The sequence below is a fragment of the Papaver somniferum genome, chromosome 6 (genome assembly GCF_003573695.1).
Source record: "Papaver somniferum cultivar HN1 chromosome 6, ASM357369v1, whole genome shotgun sequence".
Lineage (NCBI taxonomy): Eukaryota > Viridiplantae > Streptophyta > Magnoliopsida > Ranunculales > Papaveraceae > Papaver > Papaver somniferum.
In genome coordinates this window covers 179332987-179360246 of record NC_039363.1, presented here as the reverse complement: position 1 = coordinate 179360246, position 27260 = coordinate 179332987, and the positions used below count along the sequence as shown (strand labels likewise).

General features: G+C 37.3%; 1 protein-coding gene across 1 annotated transcript; it reads right to left on the bottom strand.

Moving 5' to 3' along the window:
* Positions 1 to 1377: 1377 nt before the first annotated feature.
* On the bottom strand, positions 1378 to 5776 carry LOC113290280 (MDIS1-interacting receptor like kinase 2-like). The gene is made up of 2 exons (XM_026539888.1): positions 2170 to 5776; positions 1378 to 1791 (listed from the first exon to the last, which is right to left on the bottom strand). Exons 1-2 carry the CDS (start codon positions 5471 to 5473, stop codon positions 1439 to 1441), a joined length of 3657 nt encoding a protein of 1218 aa, XP_026395673.1. The 5' UTR covers positions 5474 to 5776; the 3' UTR covers positions 1378 to 1438.
* Positions 5777 to 27260: the final 21484 nt, after the last annotated feature.

Here is a 27260-nt window from a genome sequence, read left to right as displayed (position 1 = left end):
AATCGACACCGTGCACTTGCGGTATTAGTTTGTGACTCTTTTAGAGAGCCACCAATAGTCAACAAAGACTGCAACATTTATGTCACCACATGCTGGTATATCTGGAAAGCCAGATGTGATTGGATATTCAAACAAGTTGATCCAAAAGTTGCAGTTACTGTTATGCACATTACTCAACATCTTTGCAACCATCACAGAATCCATCATCTTCCAGAACATATCATGAATGATTTTCCTCTTTTACCTGAGGAAAGTGGTTCACCCATGAACCATAATAACACTACTTATGATCTGGAAGTGCATGGATCAACTGGTTTTGGAAAAACTATCAAGATCTGCACTTTACAAGACCCTAACAGTTCACTCTATTGTACAGGTCTGACTATGGTTGATTTTGCAGGAAACATCATTGGAACCAGAGGATATCCAGGATACAGTGGAGCTTGGGGAACATGAGGAGCAGATTTAGCTTTCCAATGGGCCAAAGAAATGCAACATACCAACATAGAAGTATCTGTTGAATCAATGGAAGTTCTCACTCGCTTCAAATCTCTATACCATGAAGCCCTCAAAGGAAGATTTCATCTAAGCTACTATGAAAGAAACAAACATCAGGAGGATAATCATGCTATAGATATCATTCCAGTTACTTTTGTTTTACTCAAACTCTCTCTTATCCATCGCCTCCAAAATATAGATACTTTTAATTTAGCACTTTTATGTAAGAACAATGATGGTAGAATGGGCAAACCATTTCCTGCAACTATCTTGTATCAGTCTTAGGCGCTTGCTCTTTTGGGGCCTAAGTTTTCCAATAAAAGAAAAAAAGGCTAGGAGCCACTAAATAATGACACTGCCACTACTCTATTTTGGTCTAGGACATAAAAAATTCCCCTATCATTTTTTAAGACACGCGACCACCATAAAGACCACCCCAGTTTTTTGTTTTGTACCCTCTCCGCCTTTATGCAAGTGTGCACTGGGTTTGTAGCCATTTAAAGCTGAAATCTTCACTTCTTTGGCTGGCGACGATAAAGCGATTTCCAAATCAGAAGAAGACGGCTTCATTAAAAATTCAGTCCCTTTTATTAGAAAGTCGTCTTCACCTGATTCTAGGGATTGTTTTGATCACCAACCCTAATAGTGTTTCTTCAGGAAAACTGGATTATAGCGATCATTAATGAAGTGCTCCACAAGTGTTTGATGAAATGGCCAGGAGAATTTTTCTATATTTGGTAACTTAGTAAGTATCTTCTGGTATTTATGTATGCTGCTTACTTTTCAATCCCTCTTTTTTGCTGTTTGTAGAGAATGTTAGTGAAGTGAATCAAATGAACATTGTTTAGGAGGATTGGGTTGATAAAATTGAAATAGTAATGAAAGTAAATTCCACCCACTTACTAAATTTATAAATTATTTATTGAAATTTATAGTTCAATTACAAAACCTTCATCAATTTCTGCAATGTGAGCAAGTGAAAGTTCTCATCTATAGGTAGAACTGTATTTGCTGTAAGCTCACGACTTACAAAATGCATGGTTGGTCTAGATATTGGAGATGTACGTATACATGCCAAAGCAAAGGTTACTATAAAAACCAATTCATCTGCAGTTACTCCAGTTGGGAGAGTTAGGCGCTTGTCTAATGCATCCACTAGAAACAGATCATGTCCTTCAGATTGTAGGTGCAAAAGGAATTCCCCAGGGTGCTTCCCGAATAAGAGTTCCAATGCAACAACTCCGAAACTGTATACGTCACATTTCTCTGTCACCTTCATTGTAGATGCAAGTTCTGCAGACATTAATTCAATGAAATAAGCTTGGCATCAATCAACTTAGCTCATTAGCAAAGTTAGGAGTTACGTAAGAGTTTAACCATCTATTTCTTAAAGATATTCAAGTTCAACTCGCTATTATCAGGTTAACTAAAAATTGGCCAATTAATGTGATGTAAGAGTTTAACTAGTATCTATTTTTTATTGAGTTGTATTACCGGCTTTATATGATTTCAGACACCTTTTCTATGTAATGACCAGAATTACTTTTCTGGCATGCAAATCCAGACACACAAAGGGTTTAAGTGAAGAATGTCTGGAATTTTTCCGAAACAAGTAAGCATTAACAAAGTTATCTAAATAAATGGTGCAAGTTTGGAAAAGAATAAACGTACCTGGAGCAATGTAGCCATAGGAGCCGACTGGTACTGTCCAGTTAGACTCATCTGGTTTTAGCAACCTTGCTGTCCCAAAATCTGAGACCTTAGCTTCATATTCTGGGCTCAGTAAAATGTTATTTCCGGTTATGTCTCGGTGCACAATAGGCGGGGTGCAGTCATGGTGCAAGTAAGATAAGGCCTGCGCCACACCTTTGATAATCTTTAACCTCCTTGACCAGTCCAAACTCTTTGCCTCTTTCTCATTATACAACACACTCGACAAGCTACCCCTCTCCACATATTCATATACCAAGAACATAGAGCCCTTCCTCGAAGAGAAACCGTACATTTTCACAATATTTCGATGCCGTATGTCTGTCAGGGCATGTACTTCAGACTCAAAAGTCTTATAATGCGTTGCCTCTGAGGATGCATGTTCACTGGATGATGATGATGATGTATCATGGAGACGCTTTACAGCAAAATTTATGTCATTTTGAAGTGTTGCTTTGTATACACTTCCTTGTCCACCTTTTCCTATGCAGTACTTCTCATCGAAATTCTTTGTTGCCTTTACAATATCTTTGAAAACCACGTTTCCATTGTAGTTCCATACCGAGAATGAACTGTCACCACCTGAATCTAGGTTTTCCTCATCTGAGTCATTTTTGTGCTTACGGCAGCAGCAAAAAATTCCAAACAGAATCAGAAGAAGAATCAGTGATACAGCAACTGGAACAACGACTGCAATTATTAATTTCCATTTATTTTTTTTGCTGCGGTTATTGGATGCTGGTGTACCACCACAAAGGCTCAAACCCTTCAACTCATTGCTGCACAGACCTTGATTACCTCCTAAGGCTTTGACAGGATCTTTTTGGAATGCATTCACATCTGGAACTGAACCCTCGAGTTCGTTATTTGAAAGATCAATGGATGTAAGACTTAGCATACCCTGTAGAGAAGAGGGTATTGAACCAGATAACCTGTTGTTAGAGAGGTTCAAGAACTCCAGATTTCTTAAATTCCCAATCTGTGGTGATATCTCTCCATTGAGTTCATTTTGACTGAGATCAAGATTAGACTGCAAAGCATCCAGATTCCCAACCTGGTACGGAATTAGGCCACTTAACTTGTTATCATTTAGTTTCAAAGATATTATTTTTTCGCAGTCCCCAATTTCCCCAGGTATAGGCCCACTGAGGTTGTTTACGGACAAATCCAAATTACTAAGACGTGCTAATTTTCCAACCTCTACAGGTATCTTACCTGAGAATTGATTTCTGCTTAAATTTAGATTGAATATAACTGAATCTGAATTGAACATATCCACTGGGATCTGACCTGACAATCTGTTTGAAGAAAAACTAATATCTTGCAGAGATTTTAAGCTTGCGAGAACTGGTGGGATTTCACCTGATATCATGTTATCCGATATTCTGAAGTATGAAAGCTGGGTGCATGCTCCCCAGTTCGATGACAATTTCCCCGACAACTGATTTCTACTCAAGTCAATAAATTTCAGAATTGGGTAAACACCAAATGCATCTGTGATGTCTCCCTCCAAAAGGTTGTCTTCTAGCCGGACTCTGTCTAATTTTGAGCAGTTCCTCAAGCTTTCAGGTATTGGTCCGTTTAGATTATTTTTGTTGGCTCCCAAGTATAATAGGTTCCCTCCTAGGCAAATGTTGGGAGGAAGCTTTCCGGTGAAATTGTTTAAAGAGAAGCTTGCATTTTTCAAGGATCTGGGACCAAACTCTTCCGGTATACTACCAGTAAAGCTGTTATTTCCGAGATAAAACAGTTCCAAGTTCTGCAGCTGAGTTATTGATGAAGGCAATTCTCCTTGCAATCTGTTCATGCTCACATCAAAAGTCGTCAAGCCTTCCATGTTACCTATTTCTCGAGGAAGCATTCCACTGAGTTGGTTGCCGTAGAAGTTCATGCGGTTCAGCATAGTTAATTTTCCTATGCTTGATGGAATTGAGCCATCAATTAGATTCTCTGATAAGTCGAGCTCCATCAGATTTGACAAGTTTCCAATCTCTGAAGGTATGGGACCTGATATTTTGTTCTTGAACATGTATAGTATATTGAGTTTTTTTAACAAACCGACTTCACGAGGAATTGTTCCTGTGAAGGAGTTCTCTTGAAGTTGAAGGGAAATTAGTTGAGTCCAATTGGACAGTAAATATGGTAGAATCTCACCAGATAATTGATTACTTGAAATTCCGAACTCGCTGAGTTGGGTTAGGGAAGCCATTGAAGGCGGCAAAAAACCTTGTAGATTGGTCGAGGCCAATCCCAGGAAGGTAAGATTGGTACACAAGCCAATCTCGTCTGGAATGCTGGAATTCAACTTCACATCTGTAAGGTCTAGTCTTTGCAGCATCTTAAGATTTCCTATAGAAGGTGGAAATGGTCCTTCTAATGGATTTTCATTCAATTCAAGAGTTCTGAGGTTGGCTAACCGACCGATCTCGGGTGGTATCGAACCATTCAACTGGTTTCTACTCAGCTTCAGGTCTTGAAGTTGGGTAAGGCTTCCGATTTCTGGTGGAATTGGTCCTTCAAATGAATTGCCAGACAGATTAAGGAACTGAATATTCTTCAAAGTCTTCATGAATTGAATTGGAAATAAACCTCCTATATCAGGATTATCTGAAATGTCAACATAGACTAGTTTCGGGCTTTTGAAGATGAAAGGTGGGACTTCTGATGCCAATGAATTGAGATTGAGATCAAGACGAGTCAATGATGCCATGCCCTTACACCGAGTAGGGTCTGGATTTGATAAATAGTTCACAGATAAATCAAGATTCTGTAACTTCTGTAGACTGCAAACCTGATATGGGATTGGTCCAGTAAGATTATTAATGGCTAGTCGAAGAAAACGAAGCTCTGCGAGTTTTCCAACTTCTGCTGGCATTGTTCCTGAGAAGTTGTTATTCGCCAAATTTAGGTAAGTAAGCTTTGGAAGAGACCCAATTTGAGTTGGTATATCACCAGTCAGATTATTGAGATTAAGATTGAGCGAGGTGAGATTGCGGAACACTGAGAAGTTGAATTGATCAAGTTTTCCATTCACACCTGACGAATCGAGATTTAACTCTACTACACTGTTTGAGCTGCGACATTTTATCCCAGACCACCTGCAAGGATTGGTGCTTCCATTCGAAAGAGACCATGAGGTAAGAGAATGAGAATTTAAACTGTTTTTCCATTTTATTAAAGCTTCTGCTTCGGTTTGAGCTGAAATTTTGAGAAGAACACAAGAAAGTAACAAGAGAATGATAATTTTTAACGATTCAGTAGCCATGGTTGTCACTCACTTGCTATAAACTGAAACAACTACATGAAAATGGAAGAAATAAGAAAGATAATGCATCATCCGAGATGGTCTGTTTTTCTGTGGTACTTGTTTGACTGCGAAAAGAAATGCCCTCATGGTCAATTCATGCTAGTTGTGTAAATCATGTCATCTCTTTATTAAAGGTGGACTGGAAAATTACACCACTTTGAATAATAGGAGTTCAATTTTGACATTTTAAAGATGTATGGGTCCTTTCAAGCACTTTACAGTCTGAATTTTCTAGCTTGGCGCATGTGGTGTGTATTATTCTTCCTTGTGTGACACAGTAAATTCTAGATTGAATTTTGTTCAGTTGGGATATTTTCTGCCGTTATCCTCTTGTAACATCTGATTAAGTTTCTTTTTATTGCATGAACGGCAAAAAGTTTGACACTGCTAATTTCGGCTGATACTAACAAATAACTAAACCTCAACTCGACAATACCTAAATCTGAAATGGTCCAAAGGGACAACTCCTAATAAAGAGTAATAGCTACTGTGTGACAATGAAGTATGAACGCAACATTGAACCACTTTATGGAGAAATGAATTGTTGACATTGGGAGTATTTAAATTTGACCCAGAAATTTTGTAGACCCACATTGGTTCTCAATGTACAATTTGCATCAAGATAGACAATGATATTCGAAGACTCAACAACTTTTCAACCTCGAGTTAAATGTGATATTGATACAATAAGATTCAAGAATCAGCAAAGCTGCAAATGGAGAGGAGAAATGTTGCTATGATAATTATGATTCTGTCAGCAAAGCTCCGCTCCAGCAGGGATGGCCATAAGGCGGTTATGTCAATCCCAGACACTACTCCGTTCATAAAAAAATAATACCGATATCCGCACCATTACCCACATGAATTGGGACGGGGAGGGTGTGGAGAATGCCCATATGGGACGGCTTTTCCATAGGTTACCCGTAACACTGAGTTAATACATAAATTTGTTTATAATCAAAAATAAATATATAATTCAAATAAAAATAATAACGTAAGAATAAAATTTTAAATTCAGAAATTCATTTTCGAGTGAACTATTGTTGTAGGTGTCTTTTTTTCTTGAAACAATGCCTTCAGCATCATTCTTAACCACATATCTTGTGTAGCACAGTTGCTAGCAGCTATATATTCATCTTTTGTTGTAGACAAAGCAACAACTTGTTGCTTCTTTGATGACCAAGAGAAAAAACCAGTGCCTAACTGAAATCCATAACCTGATGTGCTCTTTCTTCCTTCTGTATCACCAGCCTAATCACTATCAGTAAATCCAACCAATTTTGGATCTTCTGAAACATTATAGAGAATCCCCAAGCTAGTTGTTCCTCTAACATATCTCAAAATACATTTTGCAGCTTGTAAATGTGATTATATAGGGTCTTCCATAAACCTACTAACCAATCTAACCGCATACATGATATCAGGTCTTGTAGCAGTCAAATATCTCAGACATCCAACAAGACCTTTAAAGTCTGTTGAATTCACAAGTTCTCCTGACCCTTCTCTTGTCAACTTCAATCTCTCCTCTATTGGTGTTAAGATTGGATTCCAATTATCCATCTTGAAACGCTTTAGTATTCCTTCTGCATATCTTTGCTAATTGATAAAAATTCCTCTTTCAGTTTGTTGTACTTCTATTCCAAGAAAATATGACATTAAACCAAGATCTGTCATCTCAAACTCCTTCACCATATCCTCCCTGAATTCATTGATCATCTCAGAACTATTTCCAGTCAAAATAAGATCATCTACATACAAACATACTATAATATGATTGCCAAGAGTATCAGCTTTCAAATATAAAGTATGCTCATGTGGACATCTTGTAAACCCTTTCTTAATGAAATAAGAATCTATTCTTGTATACCAAGCTCTTGGTTCTTGTTTCAAACCATACAAATCTTTGTTTATCTTGTATACTTCATTCTCCTTCCCCTCCATAATATAACCTACTGGTTGTTCAACATAAACTTCTTCTTCCAAAACTCCATTCAAGAATGCTGACTTAACATCCATCTGAAAATATTCCAATGCTTCTGTGCAGCTAAAGCAATTATCATTCTTACTGTATCAAGTCTTGCAACTGATGCAAATACTCCTTGTATTTGTCTATATCCCTTAGCAACTAACCTTGCTTTCAGTCTATCTACTTCACCATTTGACTTGTATTTTTTTTTTAAACCCGCTTAACACCAATAGGTTTCTTTCCTGGTGGAAGTTTTGTCAATTCCCATGTGTCATTCTTCTCAATTGACTTCAGTTCTTCATTCATGGCTTGAATCCAACCTTGTTCTTTAGATAGTTCTTCATAAGTTACAGGATCACAATCTCCAAACAATGCAAAGTTCAGGAGATCCTCATCAATGTCTTCATCATCTCTTGATATTACATAATCATTCAACCAGATATAACATATTTTCTTCTTGGTCTTGTAGTTTCTTGTTGTGGTATTGCTTCTGTTCCTGCTTCTTCATGATGTTCTTCAACATTATTTTGAGTTTGCACTTCTTCTTCAACTACAATTGGAACTGTTCTGACAGCAGGTGGATTAACATTCCTTGTTGATTCAGTATGTGGATCAACATTCCTTGTTGACCCAGAATTTGGATCAACATTATTTGTTGACCCGGTATTCCAATTCCATTGTGAATCTTCATCAAAGATCATATCTCTGCTTGTAATTACTTTTCCTGTCTCTGGATTAAACAATTTATATCCTTTGATTACCGAGTTATAACCAACAATAATACACTTTTCACTCTTGTCATTCAACTTCTTTTTAATTTCTTTAGGTACATATGAATATGAAATGCACCCAAAAACTTTCAGATGTCTTATATTTGGTCTTGTACCTCTCCAAGCTTCTTATGGTGTCATATTATTCAAACTATTTGTAGGACATCTGTTAAGTAAGTATATTGTTGTGTCAACTGCATAACCCCATAAATTCTTTGGTAAATATTTTGTTCTTCTTATAGTTCTTGCCATCTCCATTATGGTTATATTCTTCCTCTCTGCAACTCCATTCTGTTGTGGTGTATATCTTGCAGTTAATTGATGTTGGATACCATGTTCTTCCATGAAACTATCAACTATAATATACTTTTTTCCTCTATCAGTTCTTAATATCTTGATGCTCTTACCAATCTGTTTCTCAACATATGCTTTAAAACTTCTAAAAGCATGAAAAGCATCACTCTTTTGTTTAAGCAAATATACTCATGCTTTTCTACTAAAATCATTAATGAAAGTTATAAAATAGTTATTACCTCCATGTGATGTAACTTCTATAGGACCACATAAGTCACTATGAATGATCTCTAACTGTTGTTCAGCTTTTCTAGCTTTGTTAACTGGGAATGGATCTCTATGTTGCTTTCCAAAGATACAATTCTCACATCTTTGTTCTGGAAATTCAATGAAAGGTAACCCTGACACCATCTCATTCTTTACGAAAGTTTGTAAACTGTTAAAGTTCACATGTCTCATTCTCTTATGCCATAACCAAGAATAATTATGCATACTACTGTTGTATCAACTCTCCTTTTGATGATGAATATTCAAAGGAAATAATCTTTTTTTTTGTCATCTGTACTTTTGTTATCAATCTTCTTCTTCTATCTCTGATGAAACAAAGACCATTGTAAATATTCATAGAGTATCCTCTTTCAGATAGTTGACCCATACTCAGTAAGTTTTGTTTTAACCTGGTACATAAAAAACATCCATGATATATGCCTTTGAACCATTCTTAAGAACAATTCCAATTCTTCATTTTCCCATAACTGGAATTGTAGAACTATTACCAAACTTCACAGTTGATCTTATAGACTCATCAAGCTTATCAAATAAGTCTTTTATGCCACACATATGATTTCTACAACCAGTATCTAAGTACCACTTAAGTTGTTATTGTTCTTTTTCTCTATGACATGCAAGTAGCATGTTTTCATCCTTCTTATTCTTCTTCTTCTTCTTGACTTTCTGCTATGTTTGCTTTGAAACTTGCTTTGTAGTTATTAGCAACTGTCTTTCTGGTTTTGTACATTCAGTAGCAATGTGTCCAAAATCTCCACAATTATAACATTGTATTCTTGATCTATCTAATGGCTTCCTTCCCTGGTAACTTCCATTATTTGATCTTCATCCATTGTTATATCTTCCTTGAAAACCTCCAGCATTAGGTTTTCCTTGATTGCTTCTCCAGCTAACTTGACTCTGAAGTGCCTCTTCAACTTGTTTTGCATCAGCTATTTTCTCTAGAAGTCTTTGTTCATAAGCTTGTAATGAACCCAACAACTCATCAAGAGTCATAGTTGCAACAGTGTTGCATTCTTCTATAACAGTAACCTTTGATTCAAACTTCTCAGGAAAGCTTCTTAAGATCTTCTCTACAATAGCTGAATCTTCAATAGTATCACCATTAGATTTCATCTCATTGACAAGATTCAGTGTCTTTGAGAAAAACTCTGATATTGTTTCAGTAGTCTCCATCTGCAATAATTCATTATTTTTTTTCAAAGTTTGTAATCTAACCTTCTTGACCTTGTCAGATCCCTTGTAGTAGCTTATCAATCCATCCCATGCTCTTTTAACTTCTTTAATGTAGATAACTTTATCCATGAGAGATTCATGAATACCCTGATGAAGAATATATATAGCTTTAGAATTCTTCTTTATGTTTCAGTTAATAGAGTTTGCGCAGCTCCTTCAAGTACTACTCTTTCTGCTGGTTCTACATAACCATCTTTCACAATATCCCATACTTCTTGGTATATGAAAATATTCTCCATCTGCAACCTCCAGTGTTCAAAGTTTTTACCTTCAAACACCGGTACCTTAATTGAACTTAAACTTGTTATCTTCTTCAACTTAACAACTGGTGGCGGCCGGGAGATATGTATATTTATATGCAAAATGGTCCCCGGCAGCGGCGCCAAAAACTTGGTGGACCCGGGAACGTGTATAATTAAAGTGAATAAAACGCGGGCCTACAGTAATACCGCAAGTGCACGGTCGTCAGTTGTAGCTCTTGCAAGTACGGGTCGATCCACAGAGATTGGGAGTGTTTTGTAGTGTTTAGCTATTTGGGCTCTAAATTGCTATTGTTGGGCTTTGAATACCCTTTGAATAAATTGGGCCTAATGGGTTTGTTTTTAACAATGAAATGAACTGAGCTTGGGCTCAGTTGGTTTTTGAAGTGTAAATGGGCTTGTGATTGAAGTTGGCTTTGGCCTTATTCCTAAGAATGAACTGGCCTTAGTCTTTTGAGTTAGGCTTTTGGGTTAAGCCCACAGTTGATTGAATTGGGCCTCAGTTATGTACACAGTAGACTGGGCTTAACTTCACCCAATGATGAAATGGGCTTCAACTTTTGGTTCAAACCTGGGCTTCAGTTTGTACAAACAATGGACAGTGGGCTTAGAACTGAGAACTGAGCTTGGGCTCAGTTGAAGTGAGCTTTGGAGCAGCAGTGCAAAGAAAGCAGCAGCAGCAGCACAACAGCTGCACAAGGCAAAGAAAGCAGCAGCAGAAGGGTTGCAGCAGCAGCTGCAGCAGTAGAAGGAAAAGGCAGCTGCAGCAACAGCAGCTGCAGCAACAGCAGTACTGCAGGGCAGTGGAAGCAGAAGCAAGGAAGAAAAAGGCAGCTGCAGCAACACAAGGAAAAGAAAGCAGCAGCAGTGCAAAGGGAGGCAACAAGAAAACAAGTAGCAGCAGCACAAGGCAGTGAATGCAATAAAGAAAACAAGCAGAGAACAATGCAAAATGAACCAAGGCCTAAGCCAAGGGCAGGGATGATAATGAAACTTAAATGGTGACAATGCAAGAGAGTTAAGCATACAAAAATGGAATGGCAAGATAATCAGCTTGCTCAACTGATGTGCTCCTAGCATTGACTGTCTTTTGACAGTACAATCAATCTTAAGCACAGTTAAGCGCTGATTTCTTCCATTACTCAATCAATTCAGTGCTCTGAAAGCTCTAACCTAGCATACCATCACTTCTTGACAATGAATTGAAACACAGTGAGCATTTAAACTAACATTAACATTACATGGAACTAAACATGATTAACAGGAACAACAATTTTAACATATGCAGTGAAATTGAACAGAACACATTGAAGAAAAAAAATATTAACAGAACATAGTTCTGGACACTGGCTAGTCCAGCATAAAGTTTTACAACAACACCCACAAGGCTATTTATACCCACAGACACAATTAGGGTTCTACCCAAAAAAAAATTCCCAAATTAACAGTAGACTAGGGTTTGATTTTTTTTTACCTAATTTGATGTAGCAACATCAAATTAAACTCGACCCATTCTTCCTCTGACTCTCCTGGTGCTTTTCCCATACCTTGATTTCTTTTCTAGCTTCACCTAATTCTCTACCATGTCTATCAATGCTTTTTCTCTATTTTCAAAACCCTATACTAGGGGAAAACAGTGAAAAGAAGTGAGAGGCATGTTAGAGTGATAGGGGTTTCGGTGGTTGAGCAGGTGGAGAGTTGGTGGTAGCGGACATGGAGGTACGGCGGTGGTGGCAGTGGAGTTGGTTCTGCAAACAGGGTGTGGTGGTGAAGGAGAGCTCGACTTTTTTGGGAAGAAGGGGGGTGTTTGGTTAGGTCATAGGGTTCGGGTGCTCCAGTGTGTGGCGGCTTCATCGATTTTTGATGTTCAGCGAGACTAAGCCGTGAGATGTGGAGCTGGTAGGTAGATCGGACGGTGATGCGGAGGCAAGCGAGGAGCGACCGTCGGATGAAGTGATACAACGAAACGAACGGTGCTAGATTAGGTTAGGTGCTGTAGTGTAAGGCGGAGATATCAAACTTTGATGAACATCAAGGGAGCAACCGTTGGATTCAACTACCATCTAATCTGAAGGCTTGGAATTTCAGCGCTGTGGTGCTTGGCAGAGACTTCAGATTTTGATGCTCTATGAAGGAGCGACCGTCGGATGCTTCTGAGAACTGATCTGATGGCTGAGAACGGAGGCGCTTTCGTGTGTAGAAAATGAGGTTGTGCGCACCATTCTTCGCGGCTTCCTTGCGTGATTTCTCCCGGCTTTTCACTACTTTTCTGCTCTTTTGCTCCGCAACTCATCCGAACTTTATTTATTACCTAAAAATGCAAAATTAATTAATAAAAATATTTATTCTTGAAAACAATGAAAATACAGAATATGGGATAAAATGTAGAATTAAGTCATAAAAGATGAGTTAAAATGCCAACAAAAAGGGATAAATATATACAATATTTGGCACTCATCAAATACCCCCAAACCTGAATTTTACTTGTCCTCAAGTAAAACAAAACTAAGGAAATCCTAACTATACCACTGTCGCTGGTCTCTCGAATGCATTTAGCGTATGCACTAAGCCTTTTAAACCACTAAGTGTCCCTAGTGGACGAGTGAAGTCTCGTGAAGGTTTACCAGAGGTGTGCCTACAAAACCTAAGGACAAAATATAAGCTCAGATTCCATCAAACGTGACATGTGCAAAACAGTTTAAGCTCACAGCAAAATGGAGATGTCAATCTAGCTATCGAAGGCACAATCCTAGCACTGATAACAAAAAAAGACATGTGATAAGAGTGTAAAGTGTATCTACACATGTGTAAAGAAAGATCTGAAGTCATGACTACTAATCACCAAGAGATAGTTTTTAGGCTAAGAACCGAATTCTAAGCCAAGCTAGCTGTCCGGCTTTACGAGAATTGTGAATGAGTTGGAGGTATTTCACAATTACTCGCGTTGTACATCAATGGCATACACCCTCCTTGCTTATTACAATGAAACAACAAAATGACTATTTACATGACTCTTATTTACATTGACTATTCTCTTTTATTTTTGGAACAAGAGAGAATGGAATTGATAAATACTTGATTTTTTTGTATTTTTTCTCTTTTTTTTTTTTTTTTTTTTTCTGAATATATACATCGTTTTTTTTTTTTTTTTTTTTTTTTTTTTTTTTTTTTTTTTTTTGATAAGGAAACACTTTTGATACATATACAAAAGGAAACAAAAATTACATGACACTTTGCAAGAGGTAGCCCTTTTTGATGCACCCAGTTAAATTCGATGGTTGTCTTTCTTAATGTAACCTCCACCTTCTATCCCAACCAACCAAAGAACAAGCTAGTCAAGTTTCGTTCAGTATTCTAAAGTGATTGGCAATCGTAACTTCCTATCAAACACCTTGAAGATCGAGGCCATACATGTATTGGTAGATCGTGCGCGTGCAAATTTCTTATCACAATGTGAATTGTGCTAGAATCAGGGTGCCTAAATATCTAGACTAAGACTCCTAATAAAAATACATATTTGCACAAGAGTCAACATTTCAAGGTAAATGAGCTCCATTTTTATGATTTTTTTCAATTTTTTTAATTTTTTTGAATTTTGATTTTTGAATTTTTTTTGGAATTTTTCAATTTTTTCAAAAAGAAGAAGGAGTTCGTTTTCAATTATGGCAAATTATCATGGTATCTACTCTATACCCCCAAACCTAAACTAAACATTGTCCTCAATGTTTCAAAATATGGAAAGAATTAAAATGCAATATATGGAAAGGGACATGCTGAGTAGAGTAAAAGGAGAGAGAATACCCGATTTCGGCGAAAGCAGAATTAAAACTCCGTTATTCAAGGCAAAAATCCAACATATTTCAGCCGAGGTCATATTGGATTAGCAAAATATATACAAAAGGAACAAAAGGGTTTTTAAGAAATTTTATCTACTGGATTATATACAAAAAAATTCACCATACACTAACAATCTAAAGAGTTGAGGATCAACCCAAAAGACAAAGTGTAGACATTTCAACAGCTTCACACATATATAACAGGAAAGAAACGCAAGTGAAACTGTGAAACAAAATGAGCTACCCCCAAACCTGGATTTTACAGAAGATATAATTTTGAAAACAAAATCGCGCAGTTTCGGGGGTTCATCATGCACAAGGTCTAGCTCAAAGTGAACTGTGCTAGGGACGGGCAAACATGCAATTTCCAACTGTGGTTCCTCAAAGTATTATACTTAGAAGCAAAATAGTCCAAAGGACTTGGGAAGCACACAGTTCCAATCCTAGATTAGGAATTTTCAGAAAAATGGTTTTACAATATTGGTACAAACCAAATCTAGGTTGGGTGGAAGGCCATCAGATTGTGACTTAGGTAGAAGAATAGGCATATCATTATCAATCAAATCAAAATCTCCTAAATCATCTACACATGTCACATCATGCTCACAATCATCAATCAGTTAGCAAGATCACTCAGAGTCATCAACATCATCAAAAATTTATTCTCATGCATCGGCAAATCAGGAGAAATATCACAATGTGACCTAGGTAGAGAATCAGACACATCAAATATTTTTCATGCATATTAGTGTCTACAGAAGATTCAACTATTCCTATGTCATGCTCATCTTCACAGAATAATTGTACGAATCCCATGTCAATATCAAAATCATATGAATTACAATGAGTATTAGAAAAACAACATTCATGAAGGTCGAGGGCGAGAAGCCATATGTTTTGAACCAACAGGTTCCACAATATTTTCATGTTCTTCTAACATATCATCATAATCATCATAATCATCATCATGGTAGCATGCATATTGGTCCTCATTAACAGTGGTGGTGTCATTAGTCGATTCATGTTCCTCTAAATTAGGTTCATATTCAACATTATTTACATGAATGGGACTAGACACTTCATTAGGGACACATACATTTCCTCATGAATTTCCTCCTTTTGTCGGTGAAGCAAAATCTGATCTAAATGTGCATGAATTCGTGATGTAGATCTATCATAGTCTTGCTTACAGAGTCTTAAAGCTTCTGTGGTGGAGTCTAAATTCATGGGAGTACAAAATTCTTCATGTTCAAATTGTGGTGAATGGTACATGTGTGCATGGTCATTAGGGTTTACAAAATATTGATCGCAACCCTCAAAGGATTGATTATGGTCCCAATGACTACCATTCTCACAATTTATGGGCATTTCATACATTGGATTTTCTCTAGATTGCCTAAAATTATGCAAAATATGACAATTCTCAACAGGGTGGTCTAAACTACCACATGCGGGACATGCATAGATTTCAGGTTGCCTAAGAAAATTAGATGTGACAGATTCCTCATGTGATTGCATTTCTAAAGCTGTGATTCGAGCTTCTATTTGATCCAGTGATGATTGTGTGAGTGAGGCACTAGCAAAATGTTCATTTTCACGTTGCGATGAATGATGCATGTATGAATAGTCATTAGGGTTCATGTATTGCGGCTCGGGACTTTGAAAATGTCCATAATAATTCCTATGACTATTGACATCATGGTCCGTGGAAGGTTCATAACGTGGCACATGCCCATAAGCAAGTTCTCTAAGAGTTTTATTTCCATCCCCAGGAGCAGACCAAAATCCAGACATGATTGGCTCAAAAGCTAAGTAACTATGTTACAAAGCCCAAAATTTGGTTTTTAAAGGGTTTGGATTTTTGGGAAAAATTTGGTTTTGGTGGGAGACATTTGAAAATTTGGTTTAAATGGGAGCAAGAGAAATTTGGTTTTAAAATGGGAGCAAAAGAATTTTTTTTTTTTTTTTTTTTTTTTTTTTTTTAAAGAAAGAAAATAAATTTGGTTTTTGAATGGGAGCAAGCCCACTGTTTGTTTTGTTTGCTTTGGCTCCGCTTGGTTGAAAACTTTTGGTGGAACTGAGTCCAAAATCTCGGCCTAGAATTTGGGTACTCGGCCCACTAACGAGTTCAACTAGCGTGATCGTTACAAGCTCAGCTGGGTTTAAAAACCCAGAATACAAAATACAAGTCCAAATTAAACAAGCTCACAAAAATTAAATACAAGCCCACAAATTAAACAAACAAGCCCACAAATAAATTATTACAAACCCAACAGAAAATAAGAGAAGCCCAAAAATTGGCTTTAATATTACAGCCCACAATTAAAAAATTGGAAGCCCACAATTCGGGTTCTCTTAAATGGGTTACCTTTTAAGCACAGCCCAGCTGCTCTGATATTGTTGCAAAAACCCAGTTGGGTTTTGGTTCTTTTCCTTGGTGGCGTCCCAGCAGAGGAAAAACAGGTTCAGAACAGCAGGTCCAACAGCAAATGAAGTGAAGCAGATGCAGATGCAAATGCTATGCAGTGAAATGCAAAAATAGCTAATAAAAAACACAGAAAACACAGCACCAATCCCCGGCAGCGGCGCCAAAAACTTGGTGGCGGCCGGGAGATATGTATATTTATATGCAAAATGGTCCCCGGCAGCGGCGCCAAAAACTTGGTTGACCCGGGAACATGTATAATTAAAGCGAATAAAACGCGGGCCTACAGTAATACCGCAAGTGCACGGTCGTCAGTTGTAGCTCGTGCAAGTACGGGTCGATCCACAGAGATTGGGAGTGTTTTGTAGTGTTTAGCTATTTGGGCTCTAAATTGCTATTGTTGGGCTTTGAATACCCTTTGAATAAATTGGGCCTAATGGGTTTGTTTTTAACAATGAAATGAACTGAGCTTGGGCTCAGTTGGTTTTTGAAGTGTAAATGGGCTTGTGATTGAAGTTGGCTTTGGCCTTATTCCTAAGAATGAACTGGCCTTAGTCTTTTGAGTTAGGCTTTTGGGTTAAGCCCACAGTTGATTGAATTGGGCCTCAGTTATGTACACAGTAGACTGGGCTTAACTTCACCCAATGATGAAATGGGCTTCAACTTTTGGTTCAAACCTGGGCTTCAGTTTGTACAAACAATGGACAGTGGGCTTAGAACTGAGAACTGAGCTTGGGCTCAGTTGAAGTGAGCTTTGGAGCAGCAGTGCAAAGAAAGCAGCAGCAGCAGCACAACAGCTGCACAAGGCAAAGAAAGCAGCAGCAGAAGGGTTGCAGCAGCAGCTGCAGCAGTAGAGAAAAGGGCAGCTGCAGCAACAGCAGCTGCAGCAACAGCAGTACTGCAGGGCAGTGGAAGCAGAAGCAAGGAAGAAAAAGGCAGCTGCAGCAACACAAGGCAAAGAAAGAAACAGCAGCAGTGCAAAGGGAGGCAACAAGAAAACAAGTAGCAGCAGCACAAGGCAGTGAATGCAATAAAGAAAAAAGCAGAGAACAATGCAAATGAACCAAGGCCAAGCCAAGGGCAGGGATGATAATGCAACTTAAATGGGGACAATGCAAGAGAGTTAAGCATACAAAAATGGAATGCAAGATAATCAGCTTGCTCAACTGATGTGCTCCTAGCATTGACTGTTTTGACAGTACAATCAATCTTAAGCACAGTTGAGCGCTGATTTCTTCCATTACTCAATCAATTCAGTGCTCTGAAAGCTCTAACCTAGCATACCATCACTTCTTGACAATGAATTGAAACACAGTGAGCATTTAAACTAACATTAACATTACATGGAACTAAACATGATTAACAGGAACAACAATTTTAACATATGCAGTGAAATTGAACAGAACACATTGAAGAAAAAAAATATTAACAGAACATAGTTCTGGACACTGGCTAGTCCAGCATAAAGTTTTACAACAACACCCACAAGGCTATTTATACCCACAGACACAATTAGGGTTCTACCCAAAAAAAATTCCCAAATTAACAGTAGACTAGGGTTTGATTTTTTTTTACCTAATTTGATGTAGCAACATCAAATTAAACTCGACCCATTCTTCCTCTGACTCTCCTGGTGCTTTTCCCATACCTTGATTTCTTTTCTAGCTTCACCTAATTCTCTACCATGTCTATCAATTTTTCTCTATTTTCAAAACCCTATACTAGGGGAAAACAGTGAAAAGAAGTGAGAGGCATGTTAGAGTGATAGGGGTTTCGGTGGTTGAGCAGGTGGAGAGTTGGTGGTAGCGGACATGGAGGTACGGCGGTGGTGGCAGTGGAGTTGGTTCTGCAAACAGGGTGTGGTGGTGAAGGAGAGCTCGACTTTTTTGGGAAGAAGGGGGGTGTTTGGTTAGGTCATAGGGTTCGGGTGCTCCAGTGTGTGGCGGCTTCATCGATTTTTGATGTTCAGCGAGACTAAGCCGTGAGATGTGGAGCTGGTAGGTAGATCGGACGGTGATGCGGAGGCAAGCGAGGAGAGACCGTCGGATGAAGTGATACAACGAAACGAACGGTGCTAGATTAGGTTAGGTGCTGTAGTGTAAGGCGGAGATATCAAACTTTGATGAACAGCAAGGGAGCAACCGTTGGATTCAACTACCATCTAATCTGAAGGCTTGGAATTTCAGCGCTGTGGTGCTTGGCAGAGACTTCAGATTTTGATGCTCTATGAAGGAGCGACCGTCGGATGCTTCTGAGAACTGATCTGATGGCTGAGAACGGAGGCGTTTTTGTGTGTAGAAAATGAGGTTGTGCGCACCATTCTTCGCGGCTTCCTTGCGTGATTTCTTCCGGCTTTTCACCACTCTTCAGCTCTTTTTGCTCCGCAAGTCATCCAGACTTTATTTATTACCTAAAAATGCAAAATTAATTAATAAAAATATTTATTCTTGAAAACAATGAAAATACAGAATATGGGATAAAATGTAGAATTACTGCACAAAAGATGAGTTAAATGCCAACAAAAAGGGATAAATATATACATTATTTGGCACTCATCAACAACTCATACCCACAACCCTAGAATCTGATACCAGTGCTCTGATACCAGATGTGGAGAATCTGATATCAAAGACTTAATGAAAGAACACAGAACTAAACTCAAACAATTCTCTTAATTGATGTAATTCGACTCATGGCTCAACGGCCTATTTATATGTTTAACAAACTTGACTCTCAAGAAATAAACACTTTCCTAACTTTAATCAAACTCTAACAAAGACTCTTCTAGAATATTCTCATGTAAACAAACTCTAAAACCAGTAATACTTGCAGCCCAGGTTTACTTCTAAACACCGTACCATCGTGTTAACCAAACTAGTTGATCCACGCATTGTGTCAACAACTCTTGTTGACCCACTCAAACTCTATCAACTCTCATAGTTGATCCCTATCAACTGTATCAACAATACTTGTTGATCCTTAGTGTAATCTTCACATTATCTTGGTTTAACCTTCAACAAAAACTAACATGAACCCATTTTAGGCCTTGCATTGCAACTAGGCCCAAGCTCACCAAACTGAAAACACCAACAGGCTTTACATATCCCATAACAAGACTAAATTGAAAACAAAAAATTACTTACGTACAATAAAATGGGATTCATGGATTGCGATATTGTGTTTATGTCGACTGCAGTATCGTCCTATACCCACTGTCAAACAAGGATTTTTTTTTCTTGCAAATTGTTTATCCCCGTCGCGCATGGAACTGCCTAAGTGTATGGATAAGGGAAATTTCTAGAGTACAATCAGAAATCAGCTCCCTAGATATTTCTGGGATGGGGCTGGCGCATAATTTGGATTACTTCAGCTTAGTACAGTCTGATACTGTACCAGGTTTACAAAGAAAGTTGAGATACTGTACAATTAACTTAATGGATAAAAATCCAAATATTAAGATTATGAATAGTCAAAATCAATGACTATTCAAGTCAATTATAATAAGGGATAATTGGTTCTTGATACTCGGGTTTAGAACAACACTAGTGTTTGGTTTAACATTTGTCCGACGTTAGGGGTTGGTACCTAGACCAGACGCTGACCTAATTTAACCATTTATGACCACATTTTAATAAAATTAATAAACTAAAAATTTCAAGTTACAATCGCACTCCTAAGGTGAATATGGAATCCAACGGATTTCATAACATTATATTAAGCCTACGGTGTAGATCAAATATCCATCATTTCCTATTTACTCTATTTACTCCTCCATCATCTCCACAAACATATCTTCACAACAGAAAAACAAAAACAGCCGCATAAAGTGATTTTGTTATTACTGAATCCAATTGATAGATTGGGTTTTTGATGAGTAATCTTCTATTCATGGTAAGGAATATCGATTGGGTTTTTAATGAACATCTCTTCATGGTAAAGAATGATTGATAGTTAGGGTTTGGTGTCTATTAGACTTGATATGTTCGTGAAAATCAAGTAAGATGAACCAGAGAGACAGAGATTGAAGAACAATTGAAGAATAGTGAAGACAAGCCTAAGCTATGGGTCATGCAGAAGATGATTTCTAGGGATTAAAAGTGGGTGTTTGATGATTTGAGAGAAGGGGATCTGAGATGTTGATGTTCATGGGTTCAGGTGAGATGGTTTGATCGTTTGTTTGTTCAGAATCAATGAAGAAATTGGCAGCTGGGGTTTGAGTTAATTTTGAATTTGGCAGTAAGATGGTTTCATTTCGAATTGATGGTGAAATTAGGGCTTTTGCAGCTTTGAGAAGAATGGGCTTTTTCTGTCTGTGTAATTGAATGTTGCAGCTGAGTTTGAAATGGAATTGAAGATGGGTTGATTTGAATTTCGAATTAGATGAGAGGAAAGTCAGGGTTCTATGAGTCTGTGGTGATCAACCAGGGTTTGGGTTAATTTTGAATTTGGCAGTTAGATGGTTTGATTTCAGATTGATGTGAAATTAGTGTTCTTATAGCTTTGAGAAGAATGAGTTTGAGATGTTTCTTGTTTCTGTAATTGAATGTTATTGCTAAACAGAAGATGAGTTTGAATTAGATGGTGCTTCTGTATTGATTTGATTCATTGAGTTGTGATGGTATTCACGGATATGGATATGGTGGTGGAGGAAGAAGGTTATAATAATAAATTTGCCTTCTAATTTCATCTTTTTTTTTTTAATTTTAATTTTTGTTTTTATTTTATTTTATAACTATTAAACAGAAGTTAAGACTTAACTTCGTCAAATCAGGTCAACGTCTGATTCAAGTACGAACTCCTAACGCTGGACAAATGTTAGACCAAACAATAGTATTGGTTGGTCTAAATCCGAATACCAAACACCAATTATCCCTTATAGTAATACTAGAAATCCTGTACATCTTTCAAAAGATTTACTATAACTAGTTGCATTGCAGGCTGTATTAGTGCACGTAGAGGACGTAAAACGAGGTAGTTTTAAAATCTAGAAATTGTCCGTACCTTGGTAGATTACTAAATTAGTGTACGTAGAGGACGCAGGAACTAGTATACTATAGTACATTACATTGCAATGAATGATCTTTAATTTTTTCTTTAAAGCATGAATGAGTGATCTTTATAAGAACACGTTGGAATATTTTATTAATGAAAACAAAAAATGTAAAAAAAAAATGGCCTAAAGATCCTTCAAACAAGTTAATGAACCCGACTAAATTGGGGCCTATATGATTTAATTGGGGCTTATAGGTTTTTCCTTCTCACACCCCAAATTACTCTAGGCACCGAAATCTTATCAAAAATACTAATTTATCCCCACATTAGTTTCTAAATCTCACTCATATATTATAGTCTTTCTATTTTTAGTAAATCCAAAATCAAAAAAACCTAAACCTAAAAAATCTTTCCATTTTTATCATAAACTTTCCAAATTCTCAAAACCCTAATCAATTTTTTTTCATCCTCTACTCCGACGATCTTCAATCCAACCAAGAAGAAGGTAATCTCCATCAACCCATCTTCTTATCTTATTGATTTACATCTTTAAATCATCGTTTTTGACAAATCAAAACTCGGATTCAATCCAGAATCGGTTTTATTGACCTATCGAATAAACCGATTTTGGATTTTTTCCCGACCATGAAGAGCATGCACAACAATCGGGTTACATTAGGATTAACATTATCCGATTCTGGCTTAGAAATGAAATATGAAAATGCATAGCCAGAATCGGTTTATATATGTAATATGTATAATCCGATTTTGGTTGTTTCTTCAGAATCGGGTTACATATAATTCTTTATGAACCGATTGTTAACTTGATTTTTGTTTATTTTTTGTGTAGAATGGACTTCGGACACCTACTATTTTACAATCGAGAGTTAACCGTGGAGGATATTATGAGGAAACCACAAAGAGTTCCAGTGAGAAGCCTATATAAGTTTGCTTACGGAGCTGAGACCCGTCTCGAACAAGCCCTTGCATTGATTGATATGCTTTCACTTGAAGAGCTTGTTGAGGTCATGACGTTTGCCAGGATGAGGAGAAAGATTATTTCAGCTGGTAGGAATGCCCATCAAGAATTGGAAGGTATGTTTGAAGAAATGGTTGAATTTATGGACATGGATGATGCAGAAGTTGCTGCTCTTGATGATGATGCTGCTGCTGGTGGTGTTGCAGCTTCTCCTGATGCTGGTGCTGGTGCTGCTGCAAATGCTCCTGGTGCTCCTTAAGTTTTTAAGTTTCACTTTTAAATTCTAAAACTTTAAGTTTATAAGACTTCTGGTTGTTTTAAGTCTTTTGGGATGGTTGATGTTTGTATTTTGGATGATATTGGTGTGGTTTATGTTTTATTTTGGATGATCTTGTGTTGAACTTAATGTTTAAATTGATTCTAGCCTGACATGTAAACAATCGGTTTACTCGATATGGCTTTAAAAACCGATTGTGCAGGCCAATCTTTCTGGATGTTACAAAATCGGATCACATATGGAAATATAAAAACCGATCATGCAGGCCAATCTTTCTGGATGTTTTAGAATCGGATCACATATGAAAATATATAAACCGATTGGTGTCGGTGAAAATTCAAAGTTTTAATTGTCTTTAATCGGTTTATATTGGTCTCAAGAAAGTCTGATTTCTAGTGCCATGCAAACACAATCGGGGTTTACAGTCTTTCTAAAAGACCGATTATTTCAAAACGACTTAGACGTCAATCCTCCAAAAGGGTAGATTCCACAACCTTTTGGGCTAGGGTACACAACAAATTTAGCCAAGATTTTACGCAAGAAGTGTTCAACAAGTACACGATAGGCACCTTGTCATCGAAAACGCGATACTTGATTTTTTAGCTCTCCAACCTCGGATTTTTAACACTCGGCTCTTCACCTTGTCCATTGTGCAATTTGTGAGTAATTTTGTGGTTTTTTTTACGTAACCCATGTTGTTTTATCTTCCAATGAAACACCACTAACAAATGTAAGTTTGTTTTTGTGTTTTTGTAGCACGAAGCCGTGAAAACGCGCTACTTGGAGGTAAAGGGGGAACCACTCGCGTTCGATGCAAGCTATCACTTCTTGGCAGATAGAATCCCGGTGGATAACCCGTACTACTTGGATGATGTATCGTCTTCTTCGGAGGAATATTGATGGATTTAGAAGTATTAGTGTAGGTTTTGTGGGTAGATCTCTATGTAAACCCTCACGAGACTATAACTCGTCCACTAGGGTCGCCTAGGGGTTTAAAGGCTTGATGCATGTGCTAAATGCATCCTACAATAATAATGCGATGAATGAAAATTTGGTAATGAAAAGAAACAATCGGTTTATATGTGTCATAAGAAAAAACCGATTTTCATAATCGGATTATAAATCATGTCAAAGTAAACCGATTCTGGATGTCCTCTGGTAATTCTAAACACCAATCCAGAATCGGTTTACAAGTGGATGAACATAAACCTATTCTGTGTAACTTTTACGAAGAAAAAAAATCAAAATGTTGATGTTTTGATGAACTCTCTAACATTAGTTAATCTCACATCCAAAACAAAATTAAATCCTAATATAATTAATTAGTGCTAATTAATCAGGAGTAAAATAGGTAGTTTGGTAATTATTTTGATAAGGGGTGGTGTGAAGTGATTTCTAGTGACCTTTTTTGTCATCTAGCTATAGGCCCCAATTAAGTCATATATGCCCCAATTTAGGGAGGTTAATGAAATCTAAAATAAGAAATGAAAGTACGCATATCCAAATCAACAGCAAACTTGGACATAGGGTCAGCACCGAAGTTAATTTATCTAAGACATGCTTAATCATAATTGTTCTTTAATTAGTCTTCTCCATCTTCCCAAGACCTTCTGAGGCAGCTTCACACCTATAAATGCTTGAACCGCACTTCTTGAAACAGATGCAACAATAATACTGTTCGTTTACCATCGTACTGCCCAGTCACATGCATGTCCATTCTAAACCGGAGATTATAGCCTCAATTTCAGCATCACAGATTTCTTGTCGAACCCAAACCAATCACCAAAGCACCCAAGCAAGTACTATTTGAATCAGGCAGTACACAACCAGCGCCTACCGCACCTGGATCCAACATTGCAGCAGAGCATTAGCCTGGATCCAAACACACTCTACAAGACTTCTATTTCTAGCTTTCCTATTCTCAACCTTAAATAAATTGAGAAGAGAACCAGTAAATTTCCATGTCTATTTTATTATATGTAAAAACAACTATAACTAGTGATGCTAAATTTTGTCTTTCAATTTTTTTCTTATCATTTTAATTAAACCTCACATAAATTCTAACATGTGTATGTCAAAAACCATGGCTATAGGGGGACATAAACAGTTTATTTTCAAGTTTTGGATGTCGACCATCTTTCATATCAACTCTTGATTTTGGCATTGTAATATTGTATAGCCATGGTTTTGGCCATCGATCTCTCTTTTTCAGGGCCTGGCGGCCCTGGCCTATAACTTGGATTATTATACGCTAGTACAGTTTGAATTTTGAGGCCGAAGCAGAAAATCATTCAAACTGCACACTCTTTTGAGGTGGCATGATTAATATCATGAAGAAGAGAAAGACAAAATCAAGATTTAACGAAGAAGTTAAGAAATAAATATTTGTATAAACCAACTTAATGGATAAAAAGACAAATATAATTCATTAACGAAAAGTCAAAATCAATGACCAATCAAGTCTAACTACAGTACTACTATACCACCAGAAGCTCTATACAAATCTTTCAAGACACCCACAACTTGTTGCATTGTAGGTCTTTTCTCGCTATGATTTTGTTGGTATCCTGTTTCTCTCTCTCCTCTCTCTCTGTCTGAACTTCTAACTCAGGCTAGTTTTCTCGATCATTAGAAACGATTCTGGTCGGTCTATGAAGCATCGACACGCAAATATTGGTGTCGTGTCCGTGTTAGATGCCACATGATATATGTGCGACACCGACACGATTCTTCTTTTTGGACACTTCTTCGGCACCTTCTAATGAGTGTGGTTCCTCAATGTCCCCCTCATCAACTTGATCATCGAAATTATACGATTGTTGCTCCTCGATAACAACTTTTGTTCCACCATCATTAGGCCGTGAAGGTTCTACGTCATTGGGTAAATCAGAATGTTGTGCAATTGATTTCATGACAGAAATTTCTTCCTCATTTGAAATAATTTCTTCAATCGGATTTGTAGTTTTAGCACCAATTATTTCGGTTATAATCCCCTGCTCCTTCATTCTGTAACTGGAATCAAATGTTTGATTTTTGTTAATTTACTAAAAGGTAATTGGTAATGTCACAAATTAACTAACTAACATAAAAAGACAACAATTTAAATTGAGGGAATGGCAGTTAATTAGTTACCACCGTGCCAGTGGGGAAATTAGGGAATCAAAACGATTTGGTCTCCTCAGATTCTAATAATTTCAAGTTGAAAGCACAAAAAATACATAACTTAAGCCTCATATCCCTTTTCTAATACACGAATATATTTTATCATTGTAGAACAAATCATGGTCGAAACACAGCCGTCGTTATTTCCCTGAACCAATGAAGACAATTTCTGTCAAACATTCTGGATGAATCAACGGCTTAGGAGTTTGGATGTGCAACTTCTAAATATTCATGATGTTTGTTTTACCTTTGTTGTCCACTCAAATTAAAGGGATCGGTCATAATATCAACCTAAGTGGCCGAACTAAATATTAGAATAATTTTTAAAACATAGACGAGTTTCATGTTCGATATTGTTGTTTAATAAATGGGCGAACAACCTGCAACTATCCACTGCCGCCATTAACCAAATTCTAAAGAACTTTTACAAAATTACTCAAGTCAAAACAAAAATTAAAAAAACGATGGAAAATTACCTGGGATTTTATATTGGTCCTTTTTCCTTTATCTACTAGTCAAAAAAGGTGTTTCTCTCAACCTTTTTTGGACGTGATACAAAACCAGAATAAAGTAGTACTTCGGTAGTCAATCTGGTTCGTTTTTTTATTAACAAATAGATGGATGCTTCAGGTTATCTTCGATCGACAAACTTTTTCGAATTCAAAGAAAAGTCCACAAAACCTTCCGACAGTGGAAAGTTTCAGAGTGTTTGGGATGCTGTAAATGTTAATCAAATCTAATATACCTATTCCGGGGTAAAGGGTACAAATATAATATGAACAATTCAAATCTAATATACCTATTCCGGGGTAAAGGGTACAAATATAATATGAACAATTCAAAAGTAAGATCAACATTTGGCTTTTCAGTGGAGACGTCCCTTGGCATAAATTTTGGATGGAATTAGTAGGTTTTAGCGCAAACCATGTCTTCATATATCGCAAACCATTTGTCCAAACTGGAATGTTAACATGACCCATTTTAGGCCTTGCATTATAACTAGGCCTGAGCTCACCAAACTGAAAAAAATAACAGGTTTATACCCTGTCATTTTTAGGGACGACCCAAAAGGAATTAGGGGAGACTTTTTTATTCCCAACCTATACACTACGTTAAGGGATGTCCAAAAACGCGGAGAATACGTTAATGCCCTTACATAATGGGAAGCTATATTGTACCCGATTGTAAATACCTAATCGGAAGGTTATTAACTAGGTTACACTACCGATTAAGTTCGTTTATGTGCCAAACTCGTATCTG